Source organism: Ambystoma mexicanum, chromosome 6p, assembly GCF_040938575.1.
Source record: "Ambystoma mexicanum isolate Mex_15411 chromosome 6p, UKY_AmexF1_1, whole genome shotgun sequence".
NCBI classification, from domain to species: domain Eukaryota; kingdom Metazoa; phylum Chordata; class Amphibia; order Caudata; family Ambystomatidae; genus Ambystoma; species Ambystoma mexicanum.
This window is the reverse complement of record NC_090935.1, coordinates 106,232,506-106,258,134: the sequence shown is the minus strand read 5'-3', so window position 1 is coordinate 106,258,134 and position 25,629 is coordinate 106,232,506. Positions and strand designations below refer to the sequence as shown.

Genomic DNA, 25,629 nt, shown 5'->3' with positions numbered 1-25,629 from the left:
TCCCCACCTTCTATCATCATTTTTAACACTTCTCTACACTTTTTGCTACATTTTCCACTGTTTTGTGTTCGTTGACGCATGCAAACGTCTGACGTCATAGCAGACTTTTAGGACACTGTCAGGTGACCATGACACGCGCACGGCATGATGAAATGTTCGCTGACACCTCTGCACTTCGCGAACAGGTTTGTGCTTCGCGATCAGTTTGGAACTGCATTTTCAGCTGATCTACGAACTTTAAAGCTCAAAATGTACCCTTGCACAGCTCCTACACTAATTCTTACTCATTATCCATTAACAATCTAGCACAGAGTACATACTTGGAAGAATATTAGCAAAACTGCTGTGCATCTTAAAAATGGCATCAGCTATTACCATCCCTCCTCCTCATGAGCCCCCACAACCATCAGTTGTCGGACCTACACAACAAAAAAAGCACAGTACTTCCAAAGACAATAACGAAGACCAAGAAGAAAGTGTAAAGGAAATACCTACCTTTAGCACCCAGAGAGAATCATGAGTGTGGCAGTCCTTTACCACTGTTGGGAATGTACCAAAGGCTAAAGCTACCAAAGTAAAATGCACTCAGTGCAGTCATAGACTACTTGGACAGTACTCCTACGGGACCAACCCCATGCGCCGCTACACCAAATCCAACCACCGCAATGCTCTCAGAAAGGTTGTTTCTTTCTTAGCAAGTAGTAGGCTGTCTTCCTCCACCTCATCTTCCTCAATCAATAGTGTAACCACACGGCCTACTTCTGGGGACACAAAATCCCACCAGCTACCTTGCAAGCAATAAAAGTGGCTGTTGATCCATGTCTTTCTAAGACAACAGTCATCTGTATATACTGCAACACACCACTGTGCAGGGGGGAGTAATTTAGAAGTGCTTTTGAAGCTGTAATCAATGAGCATGAGAAACACAGTCCCCTACCTTAAATGTAACACACACACAACATCTCCCCCTGTCCACCTGCCCCTCCATATTAGCAGTTGGTGCCTCCGCTCTCATTTCCCTCTCCCACCTTACTTTCTGACATCTCCAGCAACAAAAAAACAAAAAAAGGCTCCTTTAAAAAACACATTTCACAGTTAAAAAATAGAACTAAAAAATAATCTTATAGACTATATTTACTTTACCTTTCTCAATAAAGTAGATAGACTCAATAAGATTCTCCAACATTTCCATTAGCATTTTGTGTTATGCTAATGGAAATAATGTGGCGTTCATCCCCCGTTCCAGGTGCTGGAATGGGGTATAAAAGCCCGGAAGCCCAAGTTATCGGCCCAAGCGAAGCAAGGATGGATAACGAGCGCTCCGGTCCATCAGATGTGTTGCTGGGGGGGGGCTGAAGGGACTGAAGGCCCGGGTCTTTTGGTTGTAGCCCTGGATAGAAGCTTAGTGTCTACAACCAAAAGGCTAGCTAGCCCAGAGTCCCGACAGTGCCTACATTAGCCTAGCCCTGAATCTTTTCCAGACCTAGCAACACCCTTGAGGTCCGTTATCCCCTTTCCTGCTGCTGCAATGTGGGATGAAGGCCATTAGCACCCTGGGTTCCCAAAAGGGTAACCCGGGTGCTAAAAAAAAAAATGTTCCTTCCTACAACAGGATGCGCGCAGTGTCCCGCTATAGGAAGGAAAGTCCTTTTCTAAAATGGCTGCCATGGAAAGGGAAGGCGGGTCTCCGTCCGGAGCCACGCATTCCCTTTCTATGGCGGCCTGCAAGAGGCGAAGAGAAGGAGTAAATGCGCCAGTGGCACCTGCCGCCACCGAAATAATAAAAGGTGGGGGTATGGGGCGTAAAAGAAAATGGGACGGAAGGTCAGGGGGAAGATGACGTTGCAGAGAACGGACCGTCAGGGGGCATGGCACGCAGGCTTTTACCAGCGGTTCAAGCCCACGTTCCTACCTACTTGATTGGCTGGCTCCCTTGCCCAGGGTGCTAATGGATGATTGTATACTTCAGAAAAATATCAAAGGACAGAAACAATTGTGTGTCCCAAATACTTTTCTCTAGTATACAATAAATACCATAATCGAGTTTTCTTTATAAGTATCCACAGGCTTCACAGTTCCCTTTACAGGCCATGAATCATTAAAAGACCCAGATTGCACGTGCACACCATTGTACAGGGCAGCCCTTCTACTCTTTTTAATGTTCTATTTGTAACACTACCTCAATGCCTGCTTTCAAACAGTCATACATCCATCCACCAATCACTTCCAAAATGGTACCTATAACCCTATGACCATATTAAGCTTCCACACATCAACTGCCACTTAACAATCTTCTACAAATCTTTTGCATCTGCATTTCCCTTACTTATACAAAGAAATTGTAAGCAATGCTCCTATTAATGCACATAAGTATTGTGTAGTGAGAGAAGTGCATAAATAGAAGGGGCAGCACGAATGGGCAAGTGCTCATGAGAACCCAGAAGGCAAATACCAAGGGATGTCAAGGTGGAACGCCATTGGCTAACTGCAGCAGAATAGGACTCCCAAGAGTGGGATGCATCTTAATCGTAGCATCCCTTTAACACATTTTTTACTTCAATTTAATAGGTTTTTATAAGTCAAAATGTTTCATGGTGTTACATCACTGTATATAAGTTATTAATAATTTCTCTTTTCCGGGGCATGGCCAAGATGGCGGGCTGAGTGGACGTGGGATAGTAGAGCTCCATCCCCACCCGCGGTGACAAGAGAAGATTAGACATCAGGCACGCTTGTTAAGTGAAAGAAAGAGTGCGTGTGTGGTGGGGAGACCGTGCAGAGTAGAGGAGAGACATCCTGACCGGTGAGAGAAAGACGTCCCATGAGGGACGGAGGAGAGAGCTCCTGCAGAGAGAAGCCCCTGGTGAAAAATGGCAGCTTGCTTTCACTTGCACCGGGGAGCGAGGCGGACACAAGCAGAGAGCCCCAGCACTGGGACCCTGCAGTCTGGAGGAGGAGGCAGACTAGCAGGCGTGTGAAGAGCACTGCAACGGGGTTCAAGGAGAAACAGAGGTGCGGGCGAAGAGGAACAAAAAATGGTGCAGGAGGAAGGCAGGCGATCTGAGAGGGGTCTGCTGCACCGGGAACCAGCCCAACAGCACCACGGGACCCAACGGCTGGGAGGAGTGACGTAGCCAGCGCAAAGGAAACCACCTAGACTGATTAACGTGACAACCGAGAGTGGTGGCACTGCCTGAAGAGGAGGAGCCAGAGATGATTCAGGGAGCCAACTGCTTCTGCGGAGGAGGGACAGTACTGCCGGTGGCGTGAAGGAAAAGGCATTGGACTGAGGAGGAGTATCGAATTGGAGCCACTCCAGTCCGAAAGTGAGTAGCCAAGCACCAGAAGTAGGAGCAGAGAGCAGCTGGTCGGAAGCTGCGAGAGAGAGGAGGACCGGAGCGATCCAAGCAGAGCTATGAGAATCCAGGGCAGGCCAAAGGGTGAAAGGCAGCAAGAGGGAGCACAGGCACAAACCCGTTCTGCAAGAACACAGTGGGATAGGAGGGAGAAGGGAAAGGCAGACACAGCTGCAAAAGTGAGGAAGAGGGGGCCCATATGTCCATACCCATAAGTGACTGAAGAAACCTGGAAAGCAGATATAGGCCTGAATGCACTTTTAGGTACATGGTGCACAACAGAGCCACAAGTCCAGAAACAGCATGACTCCCTTAGAGCCAGGAGAGTCTAGAAGTGGGGTCAGTACCAAGAGCTCATTTCAGTTGAGAGCGAGGGGAGGCGCGGTAAGCAATAGGAACTCATCTCAGAGGGGTCCAGACTAAGACAGCCCAGGAACAATAGGGGCACCAGGATCCATTGGTGGCAGAACCTGAGAGTGAAGGTTCCTCACTGATGAGAGAGGAGGATGCAGGAGGCAGCAAAGGGGCAACGAATGACGCCAGCTACAGCGAGGGGAAATGAGGACCCAGGGGGCACCAGTAGAGCGGCCCCGTAGCAGTCAGATCTGCTGAAGAGGAGGCACAAGGGGGAACGTTTGGGGGCAAACCCCAAGAGTAAAGGGCTAATCCTGATGCAGTAAGAAGAGGGAAGACAACTGAACTACAAAATGGTGAAGAAGTGCAACAGCATATCGGGGGGGGGGGGCGTCATGCAGTGGTACCCACAGGAATGGAATAAGGGAGAGTCATTGAGACCAAAGAAGAAGAACACTAACACAGGAGAGTGGGAAGGAGAAAAGCATCACAAGGAACATATTCAAACCAAGCTCCCCTTTAGAAATTCGAAAGACCACAGCGAAACCGGAATGGCGCTCACAAAGGAGGACCTTCTGGCAGCACTGGCCCAGTTCAAAGGCAAGCTCATGGAAACTGTTAAGGAAGAAGGAACGAGCATTGGAGAGGAACTATCACAGGCCATCACAAGCAACCAGAAAGATATAGACTCCCTTGGGGAGCGGGTAATGGAAATGGAAGAACGTCTGATGGAGTTCGACACAAGAGGGAGCAAATGGTCACAGCTGACGCAGGAGGCAGAGGAGAGATTAAGGGCACTCAAGGATAAATGTGAGGGTTTAGAAAATAGGTTGCGGAGAGACAATGTTCAAATGAAAGACCTGGGGGAAGGAGTAGAGGGCCCGACCTGGAAGGCTGCATCCGAGAACTGTTTGAGAACCTAGTGGAGGGAGAGCTGGCTCGAAATATGGAGATAGAAAGGGTGCACAAGGAGGCTTTCTTTCAAATCGCTCACGGAAGAACTGAACAAGAGGAATATGAGATGCAGGTGGCTCTACCTGACGAGACTGCAATTCCGTATGGATAATGAGGAAAAGACGGTGTCCCAGGTGGAGGACGCTCTGAGAGCCCTAGAGTTGGCACAGGGAGAGATGAGGGGGGACAGTGCGAAAACCTACCTGGGAGAGAAATCAGATGAGGCATGAGCCAGGCCTCAAGCGTGGACTATGAATAAGCACAAGACGACGTGACAGTGGGCACAGCGGCTCGGGAAGAACCTCACTACAAAAACCCCAAGGACTAGAATATAGCCTGATGGGGGTAACATGAGGGGAATTATACAGGCGGTGGGGAGAAAAGCTATCCACGTATCACAGGAGGGGCCACATCAAGAACCTGGACAACGATTCCAGAACCCTCATCTTATCCAAAATAGACTATTGCAATGCCCTATACCTTGGGACGAGCCAAAGAAATCTGGACAAACTACAGGTCACACAAAACAACGCCATTAGGGCAGCATTCAACATACCTAGACGGAATCATATAGCCACTATCAGACGCAACATCCAGTGGTCACCTATCTTGCACCGCATATCACTCTTTCACTTGTGCTCACACACAAGGCACAGAACAATGCAGCTCCAGCCTACTTAATATCACGTTTCTCGCATCACACAGCCACCAGACCCTTGAGAGCTGCCCAGGCGCACACTTTGGACATCCCCAGCTTCAAATTACGCTCGGCAGGAGGGTCAAGTTTTCCGGTCCTTGCTGCCAAGCTCTGGAACTCACTCCCCAATGCACTAAGGAACATTCCGCTTTGCCACGTATTCAAAACCAAAGCTAAACTTTGGTTACGGGAACAAGACATCCTGTAAATTTGTAACTGCTCACAGCGCGTACCCTTCTACTGTAACCTTGGGTACTGCTACTTTGTTGTTATTATCTATGTCATTTTCACCCGTTATGTTATACTGTATCATTGTCATTTTCACCGTTCATGTTATACTGTATCACTACCTATGTAACTGTTAACCTCTTCTCCTGGAACCTGTAACTTCTCCTCTGCAACTTGTAACTGCCTACTAAACATGCGCCCGCAAGCCTCCGGGCAAGGTGCGCAATACAAATAAATAAATACAAATACAAATAAATACAAATAATCACAGGTTGAGGCGGGGACCAGTTCAGAGGGGGTGTGATTCTACAGGACGTAAGCTCAGCCGATCAGAGGGTACAGGGGGTTTCCCGGGGCAACAGAGGGACATCCGAGATGGGAAGGGATGTATAAACTAATATCATGGAATGTAAGGGGGCTAAACAGCCCTTATAAGAGAGCCACAATTCTAAGGGAGATCAACAAAGAGGAGTCAGTAATAGTCTGCATACAGGAAACACACTTACCAATGGGAGATGGGGGACGCCTGTATAATAAGATAAGGGCCTTCTCAACAGTATCAGGATTCACAGTGAACTTTGGGAAGTCAGGGATCTTGAATATATTCATAGGCTAGAGAGAAAGGAGAGAGCTAGAAAACAACAATTCATTCAGATGGGTGCCTGGGCCAGTCAGATATCTGGGGGTGAACCTAACTGAGTCCATACAACAAAGAAATTGGAAAAATTATCCGTCCCTAATAAAAAAAAATCAAGACTGACCTGATGAGATGGAGGGGGCTATATATATCATGGTTTGGAAGGATAGTGGTTGTCAAAATGAATATACTCCCCCAGCTGCTATGAATTTTCCAGGCAATACCACTTGTAGTCCCGGGGAGAACGCTAAAGGACATCCAGGAATGTATTATGGGATTTATCTTGGGGGGGGGGGGTGGAGAAACCAAGGATAGGGAGGAAGACACTGTTGAAGAGCACGGCTCAAAGTGTCCGGGAGGGCCTGTCCCAACATAATAAAGTACTACGAAGCGGCACAACTGTGAGCAATGGCGGAATGGGGGAGGGTGACAATATCAAACATTGGGTCTGCATGGAGCAGGCGGTGGCGGAAGAGCACCTCTGGAAAATTGCGTGGATGAGAGTGGCGGCTAGACCGGTGGGGCTAGGGGAGAACCCGATCACAAGAAATACCACAAAAGTCTGGGATCAACTAAACAGTAAATGTAGGTTATCCCCCTGGCCATCTCCGAGGACACCCATGTTTGGCAACCCCACCTTCCCTCCAGGTAGGGAATATGGCAGATTTAAACGGTGGACCGACGGAGGGATCAGTGAGGTAGGAAATCTATACGAGGGAACACTTTAAGACATTCGCAGAATGTAGAAGTTAACTGGGTCTGAAGCAAGGGGATCTATTTGCATGCCAACAATTAAGACACTGGGCAGGTACCCCCACAATGATGGAAGGGGCTGCAAGGGAACACACAGAATGGGAAAAGTTGATAGCGTCCACAGAGGGCAACAGGGGATTCATTTCATCATTCTATAAAATATTACTAGGGGGAGAGGAGGAAGATGGAACGGCACTGAGGGACAAATGGGGGAAGGTGAGGGAAAGGTGTTCACTGACAGGGAATGGGATATGGCATTAAAGAGCTGGTGCATATCGTAAACCTCAGTACAACACAGAGAACTACAATACAAGGTGGTACACCAGTGGCACTACAACCCAGAAAGGCTTCATAGAATATTTCCCTCTATGCCGGCAGAATGTTTGAGGGGGTGTGGGGAAGTGGGAACGATGGAGCATGTCTGGTGGGGATGCGAGCAGCATCGACATTTCTAGCAAGAGGTGAAAACCAAAGTGCTTGACATCATGAGTCTGGATAAGGAATTAACTGGATCAGAGGTGCTCCGCATAATACTAAATGCCAGCATGGCGTGGGGCTGGGAGCAAGAAGATAATGGGCTAAGTTAATGATGGCTGCAAAAAGATGTATAGTCAAGCAATGGAAGGAGACGGAACCCCCATCTATCATACAATGGCTCTATGCAATATGGGATACGGTAGATGGGGAAAAAATGACAGCGATAATACAAGGATCTCTGAAGAAGGTCAATAAGATATGGTCCCCCTTCATAAACTATGCAATCAAAGATACGGCACATCTGTGCATCCCGAAAAGGTTGCAAGCACTGGGGATTCTAGAAGGAGGAGAGGACTGAGCAGTAGATCGGAGGACTCGAGACGCCACCTGTAAGAACTGGTGGGGGAGAGGGGTGGGGGTGTTGTTGTTGAGTTGATATAAAAGGAGGATAAGCAATATGTTATGATGAATCGCACATATACATGTAAGTGAATATATATGTGAACATTGATACATGAATAAAGTTCTGGTTACAAAAAATAATTCTTTTCATATATTTCAAAGAACTATAAACCTCCTTTAAGAAACACATTTTTTGCAACACATACTTATGTCTGTCATTATCAGCAGCGCATAAGGTTCCACCATGACCCCAGCCAAACCAAACCACCCTTATTATTTATTTATTTATTTTATTTTATGTGATATAGTTTTGAAACAAACTTTACACATGATAAATTAAGATTATATACAAAGAGAAAAACATAATATATACTTAAAACATAAAAAGGTTATAATTTAGAGCAGAAATAGAGTGATAACATAGAGAAAAGGAAATATGTGAACCCCAAAAGAACATTAAAATTCCATTTGATTAATGTCAATGTACATTCAATTTACATTCAATTGATTCGAAATGCCAGATGCAAATGCATAGTACATAAGTACAAAAATACACACAGTGCGTTCCACAAAGGTGCTCAACCATACTCCCAATAGTTGGTTTAAAGGGCAACAATTCATGTGGGAAGTAGGTACATGTATAGTCATAGAGGTGAGACCAAAAGGACACTTGCAAATCCGCCACTTGCACACGAGTTCCAGAGATCGTTTTGATCTTACTCACTGGTTCACTTTGCCAGTTTAGACCAATGTAGCCCAGTGCTTTCCCACTATATTCCATATCCTAAACAGAATATGGTTGCTAGTGTTAATGCATTAATTCCTAAATGAAGGATCTCTAATTGTCTCCAGCTGATGGACACATCTGCCCAGATGGTTTATATAGGTTACTCCCAGAGAGGGGCATTCTGTCAAAACATGTTTTGCAGTTTCACTCTGTTCCCTATTCAGGCATATCCGACAGAAACGTTCAGCTTTCGGAATACCACGCTCCACACCAACTACAGATAAGCCTGGGAGATGGTTGATTCTTAGCAGAAGAATCAATCGTCTAAGGCTAGGGGAAGGGCAAAGATTCAAATAGCTCTGGGGTCTCTTAAATGAGCACAGTGCGGTTGAAATAAATGCATAGCTGTTCAGTTGGCCGAAATGAGTGAAATTTCCATGCCAGTCGCAAAGGTCCATGCATCTCCCCAAGGAGAACTTCATACCAAGGTAATCTCCTCCCCACTTGGGTACCCACCCTATGTCATGAAAGAGAGCATCCATACTCTTGCCCAAATACGAAGTCGCTTGGCATGTGCGTTCCTCGTCGCCCATGCTAACCAGCATGAATTAGGTGGGACATTGAGCATCTTAACTTATAGTTGTGCTCTTTTCTTTAGCACCAACGATCTTAATGAGAGAATACCCAGCTCCAACCCGATTATTGCCATGGGTACACCGATTTGAAGCCCCAGAAGCTTCCTTCAGAATCAATCAATCATGGGTAGGGCTTCCAGCCCATGTATCACAGTTGGGACCAGGCATTGAATATAGAGTTCTCGAGCTCCCCCGCTTCTTTTTTTCGCAAATTGGCATATTAAAGCAAGTCAGTTGCGCCGCCTTCCTCGTACGCATCTGAATGCAAGTATTGTAACCTCCATCAGCATCAAATTCAACACCAAGGTATTTATATGAGGGGTTGTAAATCACTTCGATGGCCTGGACATATAAGCATAATCTGATGATCTTTTTGCCAGAAAATAGAATCAATAGAGTTTTATCCCGATTGATAGTAAGGCCATTGGTATAAGCATATGTCCACAGTGCTGCTGTCAATCGCTGTATGCCACCAAAAGTGTGGTCTAAAATGTCAGCGGCATAAGCCAGCACTGTACAGTGAGTAGTACCAATATTAAGAGGACAATTCTGAACAGTTACAAATGACACTGGGAGATCAGAGAGAAAAAGATTGTATAACAGTGGGGCTGTTACGCACCCCTGTTTTACACCACAGTTTTGACTGATGGAGTCAGTCAGTGTTCCCTGTGCGTCCAATTTAAGGCGCACAGTGGTATTCGTATGAAAAAGGTTAAGGTAGTACAGAATTCCAGAGGGACAGCCCATCAGATAGAGTTTTTGCTAAAGATGCTCCCTACACACTGTATCGAAGGCAGCTTTAAAATCGATCAATAAAGCCAGATTATTAGGACACAGTGCTCTGGTGCTAAATTTGTCCAATACTAATAGATTATGGGCAGCAGATTAATCGCGCCTGAGCCCACTGTGGAATCTGTCCAGTATTCCCTCTTTATCAACCCAAGCCTGCAAACATCGGAGTAAGAGTGACGCAAAATGTTTCCTAGTACAATCCAGCATAGAGAGAGCAATTGGCAATTACCCGGCTCAGATTTAATTCCACTTTTGAACACCAGGATCAATATTGCTTTTTGCCATGTACTGGGAATCATCCCCTCAAGAGCACTTTATCAAAAAGTATTTTAAGAAGACGGGACCAGAAATCGGGTTTATTCTTGAGGACCACATTTTCCAACCCTTTCGGGCCCAGTGCCCAAGAAGATTTAAGGTTCTTGATTTTAGATACTAAATCGTCAACCTTGACAATAAAGGGAAAACTCTCTGGTTTATGTTCAAGCAGTCTAGATTTTAACATACAACCAAGTTTTGATAGAAATAAACACCAAGTGTGTGCATTAATTGGATTGATGAGGGAATACTCTCTACTACCTTTAGCTTCACCCAGAATCGACCAGATGCTACGGGAATTCCTACTGCATAATCTTGTCACAATTCTCTGCCATAAAGTGTCTGTGCAGGAGCATCTCCATTGTTTGAGCCACAGGTGATACTTATTTTTTAATTTCCTAATCGTTCTATCAAAGACATTTCCTGGTTGAGATTCTCCTATAGCCAAGTTTGTCTTTGATGTGGCATGGGAATTACCAACATAAGTAAGCCACCTCTCAAATTCTTCTAGGGACATTTCCTCAAATATTTTGAGGTTTGAAGTAGACAAATAAGATGTATCTCTTACAGCATTACTGATGTTCCTCTCCGACCTAACTATTCGGTTTGCTGTGTAATTAATCTTTAGATCACCCATAGGTTTATTGTAGGACTTTAATTCGAAGCCTCTGATTCTCAAAATCAATGCTTCATAATCGCTCCAAAGATTGTGGGCCTCATTCCGAGATTGGTGGTAGTCATGGATCTATTTGCGCCATGACTGCCACCAATAACGGGTCCGGCACCGGTGTAGTTCAATGGAGACTTACCGGTGTAGTCCGACCCTGGCGGGACCGGTAAGTCCCCATTGAACATTCCATTCCCCATTCCCATTTGAGCCCCCATAGGGCTCAATTGGAATGGGGAGGGCGCTAATAACGGGCTGGCGACTTGCAAGCCCGTTATTAGCGCCCTTGTCTCTTAGCGGGACCCGTAAGGGACATGTGGTCAGACCACATGATCCTTACGGTCCCCGCCAAGGGACCTTGGAATAAGGCGGTAAGGGATTACCGGCAGCGGTCTGCTTACCGGTGCCCGGTATCCCTGACCGCCCACCTTGTAATGACCCCCCCTATGACTAAAAGCCATGTCCTTTACCATGGCAGCTAATGCACAACTAATAAATATGATATGATATGAAATGATATGATATGATATGATATGGCATTTATAATGCGCCTATACACAAGAGTTTCAAGGCGCAACAAGGCAAGGGAGGGGAACAGAGGGAAGAGAAAGACAACGATCTTACTAGGCCAGGTGACATTGAGATTGCACAAGTGCAGGGGAGGGGGTAGAAGGTTCGTGTGGGGGGTGGGGGGAGAGAGGGGGCAGAGCAGTACATAGGATCAACATTAAAGAATACATTAAATAAATAAAACAGTAGGTAAAAGTGTGGCCAGCTAGTGGTAAGTGCAGGAGTAAGTGCAGACATCAAGTGCCAAGAGCTGGTGGGGAATGTAGGGATACAGAAACAGTCCCCAAGTGCAGGGGGTGCCTAGGAGGCAGTGCAGGTGTGCAGCTGGTGGGGGAGGGCACCTGGGCCTGAGATCAGAGGGTAGCCAGGTGACCAGTGGAGTTTCAGTCAGGAGTTCAGCAGAGGAGAGGAGGAGAGAAAGTAGAAGCAAAGAGGAAGGTCTTGAGGTGCTTCCGGAACTGGAGATGGTTCTCCTCAAGATTCAGGGAGGCAGGGAGGCTGTTGCAGATGGAGGCCCCAGCCAAAGAAATAGATCTACCACCAACTTGTTGCTTGGAGAAGCAACTGACCCTGAGGGAGTTGGAGGTGGATGAGCGGAGAGTTTGAGAAGGAAGATATTTAGGAAGAGAGAGTTGGAGGTATTGAGGCCTCAGGCCCCAGAATGCCTTGTGGACAATGCAGAGGGTTTTGAACTTAATCCTCGCAGCCACTGGGAGCCAGTGCAGAGATTTAAGTCCTGGAGAGATATGATCCTTGAGCTTGAGGCCAAGGACAAAGCTCGCAGTCCTGTTCTGGATGAGTTGCAAAGGGCAGAGAGTAGAAGCAGGCAGATTTAGAAAGAGGCTGTTACAGTAGTCCAGCCTAGAGAGAACCAGAGCTCTGGAGACAGTGAGCTTCTGGGTGAAGGAGAGGAAAGGGAAAATACCTCTGAGGAGGTGCAGCTGGTGGTGCAACTTCTTAGAGACGTCAGAGATGTGAGGAGAGAAAGAGAGAGTGGAGTCGAAGATGACCACGAGGTTTTTAGCCTCACAGGTGGGAGAAGGAAGAGGGCCAAGAGAGGCCAGCCAGAGATGGCAGGGACCGAGGGAGCGGGTGTGCCAATGAGGAGAATCTCAGTCTTACTGGCATTAAGGCAGAGATCGTTGGTGGCACACCACTCCTGGATAGCGGACAGGCAGTCAGAGATGGGAGAAGGAGAAGAGGTGGCTGAAGGGAGCCTGAAAATGAGCTAAGTGTCATCTGCATAGCACTGAAAGTTGGGCCAGAGAGCGGCAATGCGGTGGGAAAGAAGTGGCAGGTATTGTTTGAACAGCCAGGGAGAGAGTTTAGACCCCTGGGGAACACCACAGGTAGAGATAGAGGAGAGGAAGGATCCAAGTTGTACCCGGGAGGGTCGATCAGAGAGGAAAGAGGTCAGCCAAGCCAGGGCCTGATCAGTGATACCCAGTTTATCACGGAGACTGTTGAGCAAGATGGCATGGTTGACCGTGTCAAAGGCAGAAGAGAGATCAAGTAAGATGAGGACACAGGGGAATTGGAGAAAATGTTGGAAAGCAGTTCTTCACGGATGTTCAGGAGAGCAGTTTCCATGCTTCTGGCAGCTCTGACGCCAGACTGATGGTCATGGAGACAACCAACCAATTCAGTGTGAAGATGAAGCTAGGAGATGGCCTGCTTTTCCAGGAGTTTGCCCAGGAAAGGAGTGATGGAGATTGGGCAGTAGTTAGCAGGGCAGGAGGGGTCAGCGGAAGAAGAGGGTGCACACGGGGGTGCTCCAGGGGGGAAGGGAAGACTCCAATGGTGAAGGAGTGGTTGCAGAAGTCAGCCAAACAGGAGCCAGGGTGTCAATGTGGTCCTTGATGGTTTTAGAGGAACAGGGGAGAACATGTGTTGACGAGACTTTTATAGATCAGACTTGTCTAGAAACCTTGTCTGGGGAGAACAGGGGAAGGGCAGAGAAGGAGGGAGGAGAGGTGGCCATAGAAGGGCCAGGGGAAGAGAGGGGAGCAGAGGAAGGAGTAGGAGAGGAAGAGAGAGAGGATAGGATGACCTGAGTAGATGAAATGAGAAGCCATGGCCGTACAGAGGGCCTGGGAGGGGACAGGAGAGGTAGAGACTGCCGCAGGATTGGCCAGCTCTTTGCAGATTTTGAAGATTTCGGACGAGTTGTTGGATGCCGCAGAGATGCAGGCTTGGATGTGGGCTCTCTTCTTGGTCTGGACAGAGACCTGGTATTGCCTTTGGAGCAGGCAGCAGGCCAGTTTGTCAGAGGATGTACAGAAAGCACGCCATTTCCTCTCAGCCACCCTGCACTTAGGTTTAAGGGTGATGAGGTCTGAGTCGTAGCAGGAGTTGCACTTAGCTTTGAGCTTCGAGTGGATCCTCATGACAGGGGCAGGAACATCAAGAGTATCAGATATAGCAGAATGGAGCATAGAAAGGGCTGTGTCAGGGTGTGAGTCAGCCGAAGGGGGAGGGGTGGTGAGAAAGTGGCGGTGAAAGCCTCAACTGACACACGGTTCATGGGTCGGATAACCGAGAAGGTAGGTGGCAGCGCTGGAGTTGGCTTGAGCTGGGAGATGAGAAAGTGATCACTCCAGGAGAGAGGTGTGGTGAGAGTGATAGAAAAGGGAAGGTCTGTAGAGATGATAACATCCAGAGTGTGCCCTGCAGAGTGAGTGTGGCCAGAGGGGAGGATAGAGAGTGAGAGTTGCAGAGGTCGCGAAAGAGTCCAGAGGAAGGACAGAAAGCATCCAGGTTGATGTTAAAGTCTCCATGAAGGAGGAGTTGAGTGGCGGAGACCAGGAGGGAAGAGGAGAGGTCCGCCCACTCAGAGAGGAAGGAGGAAATCTGACCAGGTGGCCGATAGATGATAGCCACAGTAAGGAAATGGCTAGGAGGGAGAGAGAGGGCCTGCAGGCGAGATATTTGAAAGAGGAGTAGGTCTGTGTAGGAATGACAGAGGCAGGAATCCATTCCAGGAAGATCAGGGCTACACCCCCTGCAGGACGGTTGGATCTGGGCACGGAGAGGATCTTTTAATCATTGGGGGGAAGAGTGTCAAAGCTCATGACAGAGTTGGCCGTGAACCATTTTCTCCGTGAGACCGAGGACATCGAGATCTAGTACTTCAAGGTGGCGGCAGATGTCAGAAGAGTGTTTGACAGCTGAGTGAGAGTTAGAGTGGTAATATGGAGAAGGTTGCCGTCCTTGAAAGACTTCCGGGGAAGGGTACAAATCAGAAGTATGTCCTGCGGAGGTGTAGAAGAAGCCTGAGAGGGGATGAAGAGAAAGGGGGAGAGGGCAAGGTAGCCAGTGAGGAGACTGCAGGGGGGCAAGGAATCATTAGAGGGAAGAGAAGGGACAGCAGGAGAAGAAAGGAAATTGATGAGGCACGGGAAGCATCTATCAAAGAGGAGAGTGGGTCGGGGAGAACACTAGGGAAGGATACAGGGATGGGCGCAAGCAGACGAGACAAAGAGAGATGAGACAATAGTAGACAATTGAACAAGACGACAGGAGCGCAGACAACAGTAGAACAGTTTGCTACAGTTTGCTAGAGGAATGCTTTGCTAAGAAGGTAAAACCAAAGAACAGCACTACTTTCACAATGCATATTTAAAACCGGAGACAATCACACCTAAGTCTGAGGGACCTGTAATGTGGGAAAAACGACTAGGTTTCACAATGCAAGTTAAATACTTTCACAATGCAATTGAAATACCAGAAAAAATCACACCCAAGTCTGAGAGACCTGTGAAATGGAAAAAAGGCCTAGGTTTCACAATGCAATTTAAATAATTTTGCAAATGTCACTGCGCAAATCAAAGCGTGGCACAGGCTACAAATCACAGTATTAATCTAGGATAGGTAAGGTTTCTATGTAGCAGGGTATTCAGGGTGAAGGCTCGATTCATTACCTGGACCACTCCTACCTTACTGATCGCTGCTGGTTGACGGCTGGCCACTGGCTTCTCCTGCAGACGCCTGCAGACACTAGCTGGAGCCGCCCTTTACCTAGAGGCCCTTAGCCACCGGGGTCGCCGGGCCGAGAGCTGTATTGGGCGGAACGGGAGGACGGTGGAGGGGGTACAGGGAGAGGGGATTGGAGGGACCAAAGGTAAAATGGGAAATAAAGAAAAACAAATAAATAAATAAACACAGAAGCGGGTCGGGGGAGTTTTGGTAGAAAAGCAATGCACTCACTGTGTGTGCTGCGAGCACGCCGGATTCAGGGCCAGCAATGTATATAGTCTAAGGTACTAAGTGAAGTACCCCTCATCCAAGTGGCCGTCCCTGGACAGTCACACTTGGTTCGTCCGTTTATGATCTCAAGTTCCCAGCTGTCAAACAAATTCAACCAAATTCAATCAATTAAGTCCCTCTGTGTCTACCACTCTATGTTCGATTAGGATATGATGATTATTAGAGCTGCTCGCCCAGTTAACAAATATCTTGTGTAGCTTCTCTTGGAGATGTTCTCTCTGGCCCGCCCCAGGGCGAATATATACATTAACCAGTAGTAGCTTCTCCCAATACCCCTTTATTTGGATGGTCACTTCCACAGCCAAAATACAATAGCCCGGGCTAGTGGGTATCCTATTGGACTTCAAGTGTGGTTCACCCTGGTGATGAGCCCACCGGGGGGCCTGCCCAGGGCGCCCTTTTTATCTTGGGATTGATGTATCGTGTACCCATTCCTCACTATGGGGACAGTCAACCACATTTCCTGTAGGAAAAAAGCATAGTGGGTGAGAAAAAATGTGTGAATCCCAGAGAATTCCAGGACAGTAAACTGCAGTCTTATTGTTGGTGGATAACAGCTGGTAGCGCCTCCGCCAGCCATTTTAACATAGTTTGTATGTCAGACATCTGGATGTTGTTTCCTTCAGGGAGAACTGGCTTTCTCAAGTTGTTATTCACCAAATTGACAATGGTGATTGGATTGCTAAAGATGGATCCTCCTGCTCGGGGTCTACTTCAATCTCAACATTTACTGATAGCATGGATTTGCGATGTTTGCGAAGCAGTTGAGCCGTGGCTAGTAATTTACAATGAATTGCCGTCACATTAGGATTAAGCCCTTTCAGAGGTTCAACAAATTCAAAATCATCCATCAGCAAGACCCATGGCTGTGGAAATGAATGGAGTCTGGTTAGAAATGTGGATCCAGCTAACCACTTCCTATAATATTTCTGATTTCGATTCTTTATGAAGCACGTTTTACTTTCTGGTAAACTGTTAATAGGCGGGATTTCTCCCTCTGGCAACTCTGCAAGTACTGGGTCAGAGGATAGCGGTCTCTTCGATTTCTTGTTAGGTGTACAATAATTAGCCACAGCTTGTCCCTCGTTTTGGGATAGGTCAGAATCCTGATTATCCGTACATGCAATGGAAATCTCACCAGATTTTTCATGGATTATCCAGCTGGTGAGGCTACCAATCCCTTCGCTTGCAAATTTCTTGGCGCGGACTGCTCTTTTCTGCTCTTTTTTAGGTCTCTTCCCGGGGGAATGGTATTGGGGAGTGGTGATGCCACTTTACAAGGTATGTTCTGTAGTACAGTGTGTTTCGCCAAACAATGCCGTTTCCCTGAACAAAATGCTCAATGTTAGCTTCAGTTTTTACTGTATTGAGAGAGGCAGCAGGTGATGACTTATTATCCACAGGAAGTTTATTACCCTCTGGTTCTTGTGCCTTCCCCAGTGAATGGTTGGCTTTATCCATATATAATAAAGTGTTCTCATGGATAAATCCACAAAGTTTGAGCAATATTTTCATTGCAAATTGTAGGGATACAGTAGATGACTGCAATTCAGCAAAGGAGGATGAGTTTGGCGCAGAGGCTTCCATCAATGTGGATTCCTCAATTTGCACTGCTCCCTCTGGGTCCATCACTAAGTTGGGTGAAGCAGGCAACCGCCAAGTGGGCGCCATGGATCCAGTGCTCTCATCTGCCCTAAGCACTTGAGCACAGGCAACAACTCCCCCAAACCCCTTGTGCCTTGGGAATCTGGGAGGTCCTAGCGCAGCTGGAGTCATGGATCTCTGAATGGAAAGACAGAGATCTAGTAACAAGTTGTTGTCAATGTCATCGTAGTTCGTGGAACCCTGTGATAGGCCCCCCTCTAGATCGGTACTTTCTGCTTCCACATGTACCGAAATGTCTTCTCCATTAGGTTTCCCGGCCTGAAAAAAAGCTGGTATCCCCTTGAAGACTGGCAAAGTCACCTTGGTGCCTCTTTTGTTTTTATTAATGCTGCCAGCAAGTACCCTAGGGGAGTCGGCTGGTTCATCGCCACCTTCTCTTCTAAGGTTGTACTGAGGCTTGCATGCTTTGCTGTGTGCCGGCATCGTGGGGTTACATGCGGATCAAGGCCAACAGCGAATTTGGCGACACATAATTACTGTCACTCTATACTCAGATCCGGGGCTATGGCGTGAGCATCACTCTCCCCACCCACAAATCAAGGCAACAATACGATCAGGCTATGTCCAATGATGGTCACACTCCCGACTTACTGCAAACCAATGACAATGTACTTAGTATGACAAAAGAAACTCTTATGTCACTGCAGTTTTAAAAAGTTCACAGTACATGATAAGTCGTAACGGTCGCCGAAGCAAGGAATTCAGTTACTCCATATTGCAGCCTCAAGTCAGTGCGATCTGATCTCTGTCACACTGTACCACAGGAACACGATAACACACTCTATCATCACTCGCTGCAGAGTGAATATTTTTAGTGTTTGCTGGTCACTGCAGGATAATAGCTCTGCCTTCTCAGGACAGAAAGTAGTGAAAGATTGCAAGCGTTCCCCGCACGCTAGCACATTCTATCCTCACTCGGTCCGCTAGTTATTGAATATGGAGGTAGGGATTGGGTTCTAGAAAATGAACGCTCCTGTGCTGAGCTCTGTGTATTTGTAGTTATTGTTCTGTCGTTCTTTGCAAAGTACAGGGAGGAAGGGGCAAACTCAATGTCCCTTGTTGAAAATGTGTACAGAGAGGTCCTAGTTACCTTGCAGTTAGACGTGATATATTAGACCCTTGTAAATAATGAGGATCTCACGCAGGTTGCTGTGTCTTAGTATGTGATTTTATTGTCCATGATGTGGACACATAGTTGGAAAGAGGGTGGTCAGCCGACACGTGTTTCAACCCCGAAGGGTCTTTCTAAGCTGATGGTTATACAAATAATGGTCACAGTTGTCACATTTTTGTTTCACAAGGTAAAGTGTCAGGACAAGAGTGGCCAAAGTGACATAGTGGTGAGGTTGGTGACATAGTGAGAGTGAGTTCAATAAACAAGTTACATTAGAAAAATGGTTGTGTTAACAGCACAAAGAACAAAAAGTGCTGGTTGGCAGCATAGTGTAACATTTAGTTAAGAATTACATGGATGTAAAGGTCAGAGAAAGGAAGAAGTGGTGGAGGAAGGGGAGAAAAGAAGGGAATGCAAATTAATCACATGAAAGATTCTTGTTTAGCGGGTTAGTTACGGAATACTGTGCGCTAATCTCCAAACTGTATTTCTAATTTGTTCAACAAACCAGTTGCGAAACCTCGAAAACTGAAAACCACCCACTAAGGTTCAAAGTATATAATAGTGTTAAAGTGAGTATTCCGAGATAATGTTTCGCGCTCGGTTCATTAATATTCAGCACAATTTTAGAGTCCAAAGTTGTATCACAATATGAGTTCCATGAACTAAGTAATTCTTGCAATGAGCATTGTCTTGAATTCAAAGAATTGAATTTTGTATTTATTTATGAGTTTCCCATAACAGCTGACACGTGTTTCGACCAGCTTGGTCGTTCTCAAGGCTGTACATTATCATTGTAACCAATATATTAAAAGCAAAATGATGAAGCATGGTTTAGCAAAGAAAATGAAAATCATGCACATTGCCAATGTACAAAATGGTGAAATAAAAATAAAACATACCACATAGGTTGTTGGCATTGAGGATTGCAAATGTCATGGTCAGATTTCAGATGAAAGAAAAATTACAATTTAAAATCAACATTGTTCATTGTATCATCATGAATCAATTTCATATCATAGGTGATAGGTTCCTATGAACTTGAAACAAATTAAAATTCAAGTAGTATCCATCACAAAAATGTTATAATGACCCATACAAGTTCCACTGTCCAGAAACATTGATCATTCACCATGTAATGATAAGTGAGTATTTAAGATTGGTGTAATTGTTGTAAAATTGTAATGACCATATCATTTGTCTTGTTTTTAAGAAGCGAAAAGCTCATGGTAGGTGAATTTGTGTGTGTGTCAACCAGTGGGGATCCATAAGTCATTTAGAAAATTAGTGATTGAGAAGGTAGTCCCGCTCTGATTGAGATCTCCCCAGAGGGCATGCTATATACATTGCTGGTGAAAGACCCAAAGGAATACAAAACATGGGTTTACCCCGATCTCAAATGTCTTATTTTTCAAATCTCAAATGCAATGAGAACATCATTGGAATTACTCTTTTTTCGATGAGAAAAAAATTGAGTGTAAAACCAGAATGGCTGGTTGTCTATTAAATCTACAAATGAATACCTACTTCAGGGACCAATCCGTCCCGCCTCTGTGTAAGTGGTGGTTGCACTGAATGACAAATTTCCCAATACGTTACACTCCTGTTGAAAGGATAAAAGGTAAAATACCCCGACTAGTAAATGGTTGATTATCATTCAAAGAGTTGAATTCCCAGTCAAATTGATTTGTTCTCTTGAAAGAAAACGAAAGAAGTTTTGTGGAATTATGCCATAAACTCCTTATGCATTTAAATCAAACAACACTCATAACCTTAAGCAACCCAAAATGGTGCCAAAGTAAGAAAGTATTTATTTTTGTTTTGCTAATTATAATTCCTAATACCATTAATTTCAAGAAGTGAATCACAGGGATTGGTCTTGCAGAGACCCCCGTAACCTAGTCCTTGCCTGAATGGCGTCCGCACATGTAGGATGCTTCGTGTTCCTTATTGGAATGGTGCAATTATGGAAAACACTATAGCGGCGTGATGACATCACACGTAAATAAAAGACGTCATTTACCCAGGAAAATCTCGCGGGATGTATCCTATGTATTATTCAAGGGGGCTGATTTATTATAATGTACAAATATGATCAAAAGTTACATTTTGACTGGAGAGATTACTTCCAGTATATCTTCATTTGCAATATTATTTTCAGGACATCAGATCGTTATGTGGTAATCAAATTATTTGCAATATCTGATTTGATTAAAAAACCAATTTCTGGTAATGGCAATAACGCAAAGAGTATCCATTACAGAGGATATGGCGATTAAAGTCCTGCAGATAAGATTCAATGATCAGTGGATCATGGACACTGTATACTTGACTTGTAGTAAAGTTGACATGTAGTTAGAGTTAATCTTAAATTCTTAAATACTATAAGAAGGTGATTGGTTAAAGATAGCAGGTTATAGAAATACATACATGTTATGATCTGTGTTTAAACCGCACTCTGTAGATCTTATAAAAACAGATTAGTTTGGATTCCATTTTGCACAATTGTAGCTGTAAATTCCCTCCCCTTTTTCCCTTTTTAGCTTTCATCAGACAATTAAAGCGCAGATCCTCTAAATTGGCCATCTGCAGTTCCTGTTGCCAATGCAGGGCCAAGGGCATTTTCGTGATGTGACCTCCCTGCCTCTTAATCAACTCTCCTGAAGCAGATCATCATAGAACTATTTTGACAAATATTCTTTATATCGGCCAGTTTACATGGTTAAAATGAATATCCTGTATTGCACTTTCTCTGGAATATGAAATATTTCATTAGTAGAGAATTACTCATTCATATTTCATGATTGCAAATATTATTCTGAATTAGATTAATGTGTGTTTGCTTGTCATAGTGTATGAATGCGGGTATAACCTCTATAATTATTTAACTTTGTGTATATACGATTCTTATCATATTTGTATTAAAATATATATTTAAATGATATTTGCTTTCATATCGTTTTTTTCAGTTGATTATATGTGAAGGATGCATTTCTTCATTAGAATTATATTCTTAACACTGTACTTAGGGAACCGACTTTCTTATTGTATATTGGGTACCCAGTTCCCATTGGGGTTTACAAAAAGATGGAGTATTGGTACCAGTCTTTCCATTGATGTTTTCCAGGGATTGATCCCAAGCCTGTGTATGTGCCTGTATGATGGAACCTCAACAGAATGATATAAGAGACTACTACCCCCCTCTGGAGCCCCTCTTCCATGCTCATGCCAGCTCCTCTGCTACCCCCACACTCTACCTGTAACCCCATAAGTGTATCCGCTATGTACCATGAGCTGTTACTTTACAGCTACGTTCGTGCTTTATCGATCCCATGCGTACAGGGACTAAGCCAGAAGGGTTCTAAGTAATTCAGCAGAAAATATTTTATCGGAGTAGATTTCGTCATTTTGTATTTTTTACAGGTTGATTTTGACGCAAATATGTGTGGGATGAGACCCCCAGAGCCCTCCCCTTAACATCAAACCCAACCCCCACATAGATTTGTGGCAGAAGCCGAAGGAAAACAATTTGACGAATTCTATTTTGATGGAATCTGCTGTGGCCAAAACTCCTGTTACCAGTCAGAAGTTATTAAACTTTCTGTGACCCGTGCCAAGAAGTAGTGGTCCCCATCCACTAACTGGTCCGCATCATATATGGTGACAAAACAACACATAACAGTACACACACTCCCAATTGGGTACGAGGGTACAGCAACTCATCTAGAAGCATACTTCTCCCTCTCTCCCCCTGACCTCACAATATAAAGAGAACCTCGGATGTTCCTGAAAACTCTTAAGAAAAATCTATTACACTGGGCCTTCCAACAGACCTCTGTGCCTGATCCCAGTGAGCTGAAACACCACTGCGTCCTCCTTCCTGCTAACTGTGGCACCTTGTGATAGTACCAGAGGAAAGCTCAGGGACCAGGCTCTCCCCTGGGCAACAGGATAATATCATGCAACATGGGGTTGATGCATGGTGGAGTGCTTAGACACTGTGCCTAGTAGAACCAATTGTTGCCTCTATTCCCCATTGGTATGCTGTACCTCTAAGGCCTTCAGACCAGGTAGATAGGACACATGTAGGCTTAAAGTTGGCAGGAACCTGTCTCTAGCAACTTTGTTTCCAATTCTCACTACCCACTATTCTCACTATCCAGCTCAAATGATGTGCATGCATCTCTGGACAGGATAATAGTGAGTTACTATACCAGTAGTCTGTAATAGGCATCTCTCCACATATATTGGACTGCAGTTCCCATGATCCATCACCATTGGCTATGTTGGCATGGGTTGATGGGAGTTATAATCCAAAACATCTGGAGACTCAACAGCTGTGGACGCCTTGGCTGCACAGTAGTGTGCTGAGGAGCCTTTTGGGTGGATCCTCGCAGTGTGAGCTCATTAGCAGCTACTGCCTCTCATAAAGTGATCCCACTCCTTCACTGGGTGTTTTATGTATTGATTGTCTGAATAGTGCGTCACCTTGGCTTATACAATGGTGATCTTGGTGTGTACTTCTGTTTAATTTATGGATCTTCTAACACTCTCTCCTCTTCTACTCACCTCCTGCAGGCAAGTAAAAGCCCTTTGCAATCACACTGCGACTGAAGTAGGGCAGCTCAGCTTCAAGAAGGGGGACATCCTGCAAGTGAACTCCCAAGTGGACTCTGAGTGGCTCTACTGTGGCTTAAGGGCTATGAGTGGACTGGTACCCTGGATGTACGTCACCAAAATGGAAGACAAGGGCAATTGATCAGCAGTGTAGGCTGCCCCAAAACTGCACAATGGGACACGAGTAGTCAGAGACGCTCCAGCCAACCAGTGAACACATGCCTGCTGTCAGTTTCTTTGCCAGATCATGACTGAAAGAAGCCCAATAACGTTAGGTGGTTGAATATATATTTTTACCTTTCCAACCCATCAAGCTACCATCAAGGGCCATATAGTTTAAAAAAAAGGCGTGTCTCGCGCTATTTGTGCGTCCACAGGTGTCGTGTAGCCGGAATTCGCCATGCATGCAGCTGTGTGCCGCGGGACTGCCTGTGCTTTTACGTGTACAGCTCCACCGCCACCACCACCACGCACACGTGTAATGGATCTAACCTAGGTACCGTAGCAGGGTCAGAGAATTGAATTGCCATACCTGCAATATTTTAGAACAGTGTATGTATGTGGCTAACCTTTCCTTGAATAGATATCTATAAATACTACGTCTTGTTATTTGAGCAGCTAGTATCCTAACCTGCATGAGGCCTGTGCAGTGCAGATCAGGAGTGGGAAAGAAGGCAACCTCTCCCTATGCTCAGTACCTTCCCTGAGGGCCACCAGCACTAGCCACCGCATCTCCTGTCAAAGTTGGGCATGCAGGACATGACCCCCGTACATTCAAATTCCAAAGAGGGGAGCAGCATGCTTGAAATTATGCAAGCACCCTGCCTAATGGCATCCATCCATATGTATGTGGCATCACCCAGCAGACACTTTGCCAAGGCTCACAATTTGCACTGATTCACTGTGAGCAAACCACATGCAGACAGAGATGTGGACCATGCCGTGTATTGTACAGAGGAGCCATAGGCCTTGTATCATACACATTACACTGAGGTTGTGCTTAGCCTTTTTGGCTGGATCTTCTGCCTTATTAAAAAGGGAGTGGTAGAACTTGTCAGAGGTGATATGGATGATTGACTAAGGCCTTATTGTTACTGACTCGAGGAGACATGGAAGACCCATCCTGTTCACCGGGCCATTCATGGGGTTGCTTGTTGCTTGTTGATGTATCGTGGAGCTGTTCTCCGCTCAGAAGAGCTGCACATATTTTAAGGTTCTAATTTCTAGGTTCTAATTTCTTTTCATCCCTATCGAGAGAGGTTGATCTTGTATTCTTTTTTTTCTTACATAGCAGATAAAGTATGTGGAATATTGGCTTTATTTTAGTATTATTTATTATATTTTTTTAAGTAAAGGAAGCAAAGATGTGCAGACTTTTATTGGCATCATTTTACTGATCTCATTCTATGACTTGGCGGGACCGTCCCATCAGTTTATAGGAAAAAAAGTAATCAATAATAAAATTATTTTTTAATGCACTTGTGTGAGCCAATATCGGTGGCGCCCAGCTTTTTGTTGGTTGTTGAATCTAGATATTTTCTGTGTGTTGGTAGCTACCAGCTCCACGCCGTGCACTGGGAAGGCTGGTAAGTCCCAGTGGCTGTTTGTGGCTCCGGTATGATATGTAATGTTTGAACCCCAGGAGGCGCCACCGGGAGGCAATACACCTTAAAATTGATAGGCAATTGCTGTTTGCACTGTTTAGTGGATCAAGGGACACTTGGGTGCCTTCTTTCACACTCTCCCTGGCGAGTCACTGTAACAGGCAGTATTAGTGACAAAGGGGAGGGGTTGGACTCTGTGTCTTGAACGGGTTCGGTCATATGCCCCTCCCATGCCTAGATCTGCGCACATCTATTTCTACGCTCTGTTGCCACCAATTGTACTGTCTCTCCACCCTGAACCCCTCCATTTGCAACTCCTTTATGTCCCATTCCTTTCTTCTCCAAGCTGCCTGCATAACCACCAGAATACCATACTCTTATGAAGGGAAATCTAGTATTAAAATGTATACCTCCTGCCTGTACATATGCCAATACGGATGTTGCGCCATATCTAATTTGTACTCTGTGTGTAGTGCTACTATTTATTTGTCTATTTATTATGCATATTAATAAAAAAAGGTGCTCATCAGGACCCTTGTGTGGTGTTTTGTGCATTTGGGCATGACTGTGGTTTTAGAACATATTGCTGGTGTGCTCCAACATCGCCAGCCAGTGACTCTTCCGACACTTTCTTCCGAACCCTGCACTGGGCTTCATTAAAGTGCTCCAATAAAGCATTTGCAACTGAGCCCTACCCCTTGTTCTCTTTGCTGTATCCAACAGTTTCCCCCTTTCCCCACCAAGATCTATGCTAACTCTTATATATCCCCAACTACTTGTGCCTCCCTGAAAACATTAA

The 25,629-nt window shown here is 45.5% G+C and overlaps 1 protein-coding gene across 4 annotated transcripts in view; it reads left to right on the top strand.

Moving 5' to 3' along the window:
• RUSC2 (RUN and SH3 domain containing 2) overlaps positions 1 to 25,362 on the top strand; it is a 377,627-nt gene extending 352,265 nt beyond the window's left edge. For 3 of the 4 annotated variants that reach the window (XM_069626791.1, XM_069626793.1, XM_069626790.1), the window contains one exon: positions 23,188 to 25,362. In XM_069626791.1, coding sequence (XP_069482892.1) covers positions 23,188 to 23,368 — 181 coding nt within the window. In that variant the 3' untranslated portion in view covers positions 23,369 to 25,362. The remainder of the gene's footprint in view (positions 1 to 23,187) is intronic. The other variant, XM_069626792.1, reaches the window with a different exon arrangement.
• The last annotated feature ends 267 nt before the right edge of the window (positions 25,363 to 25,629 follow it).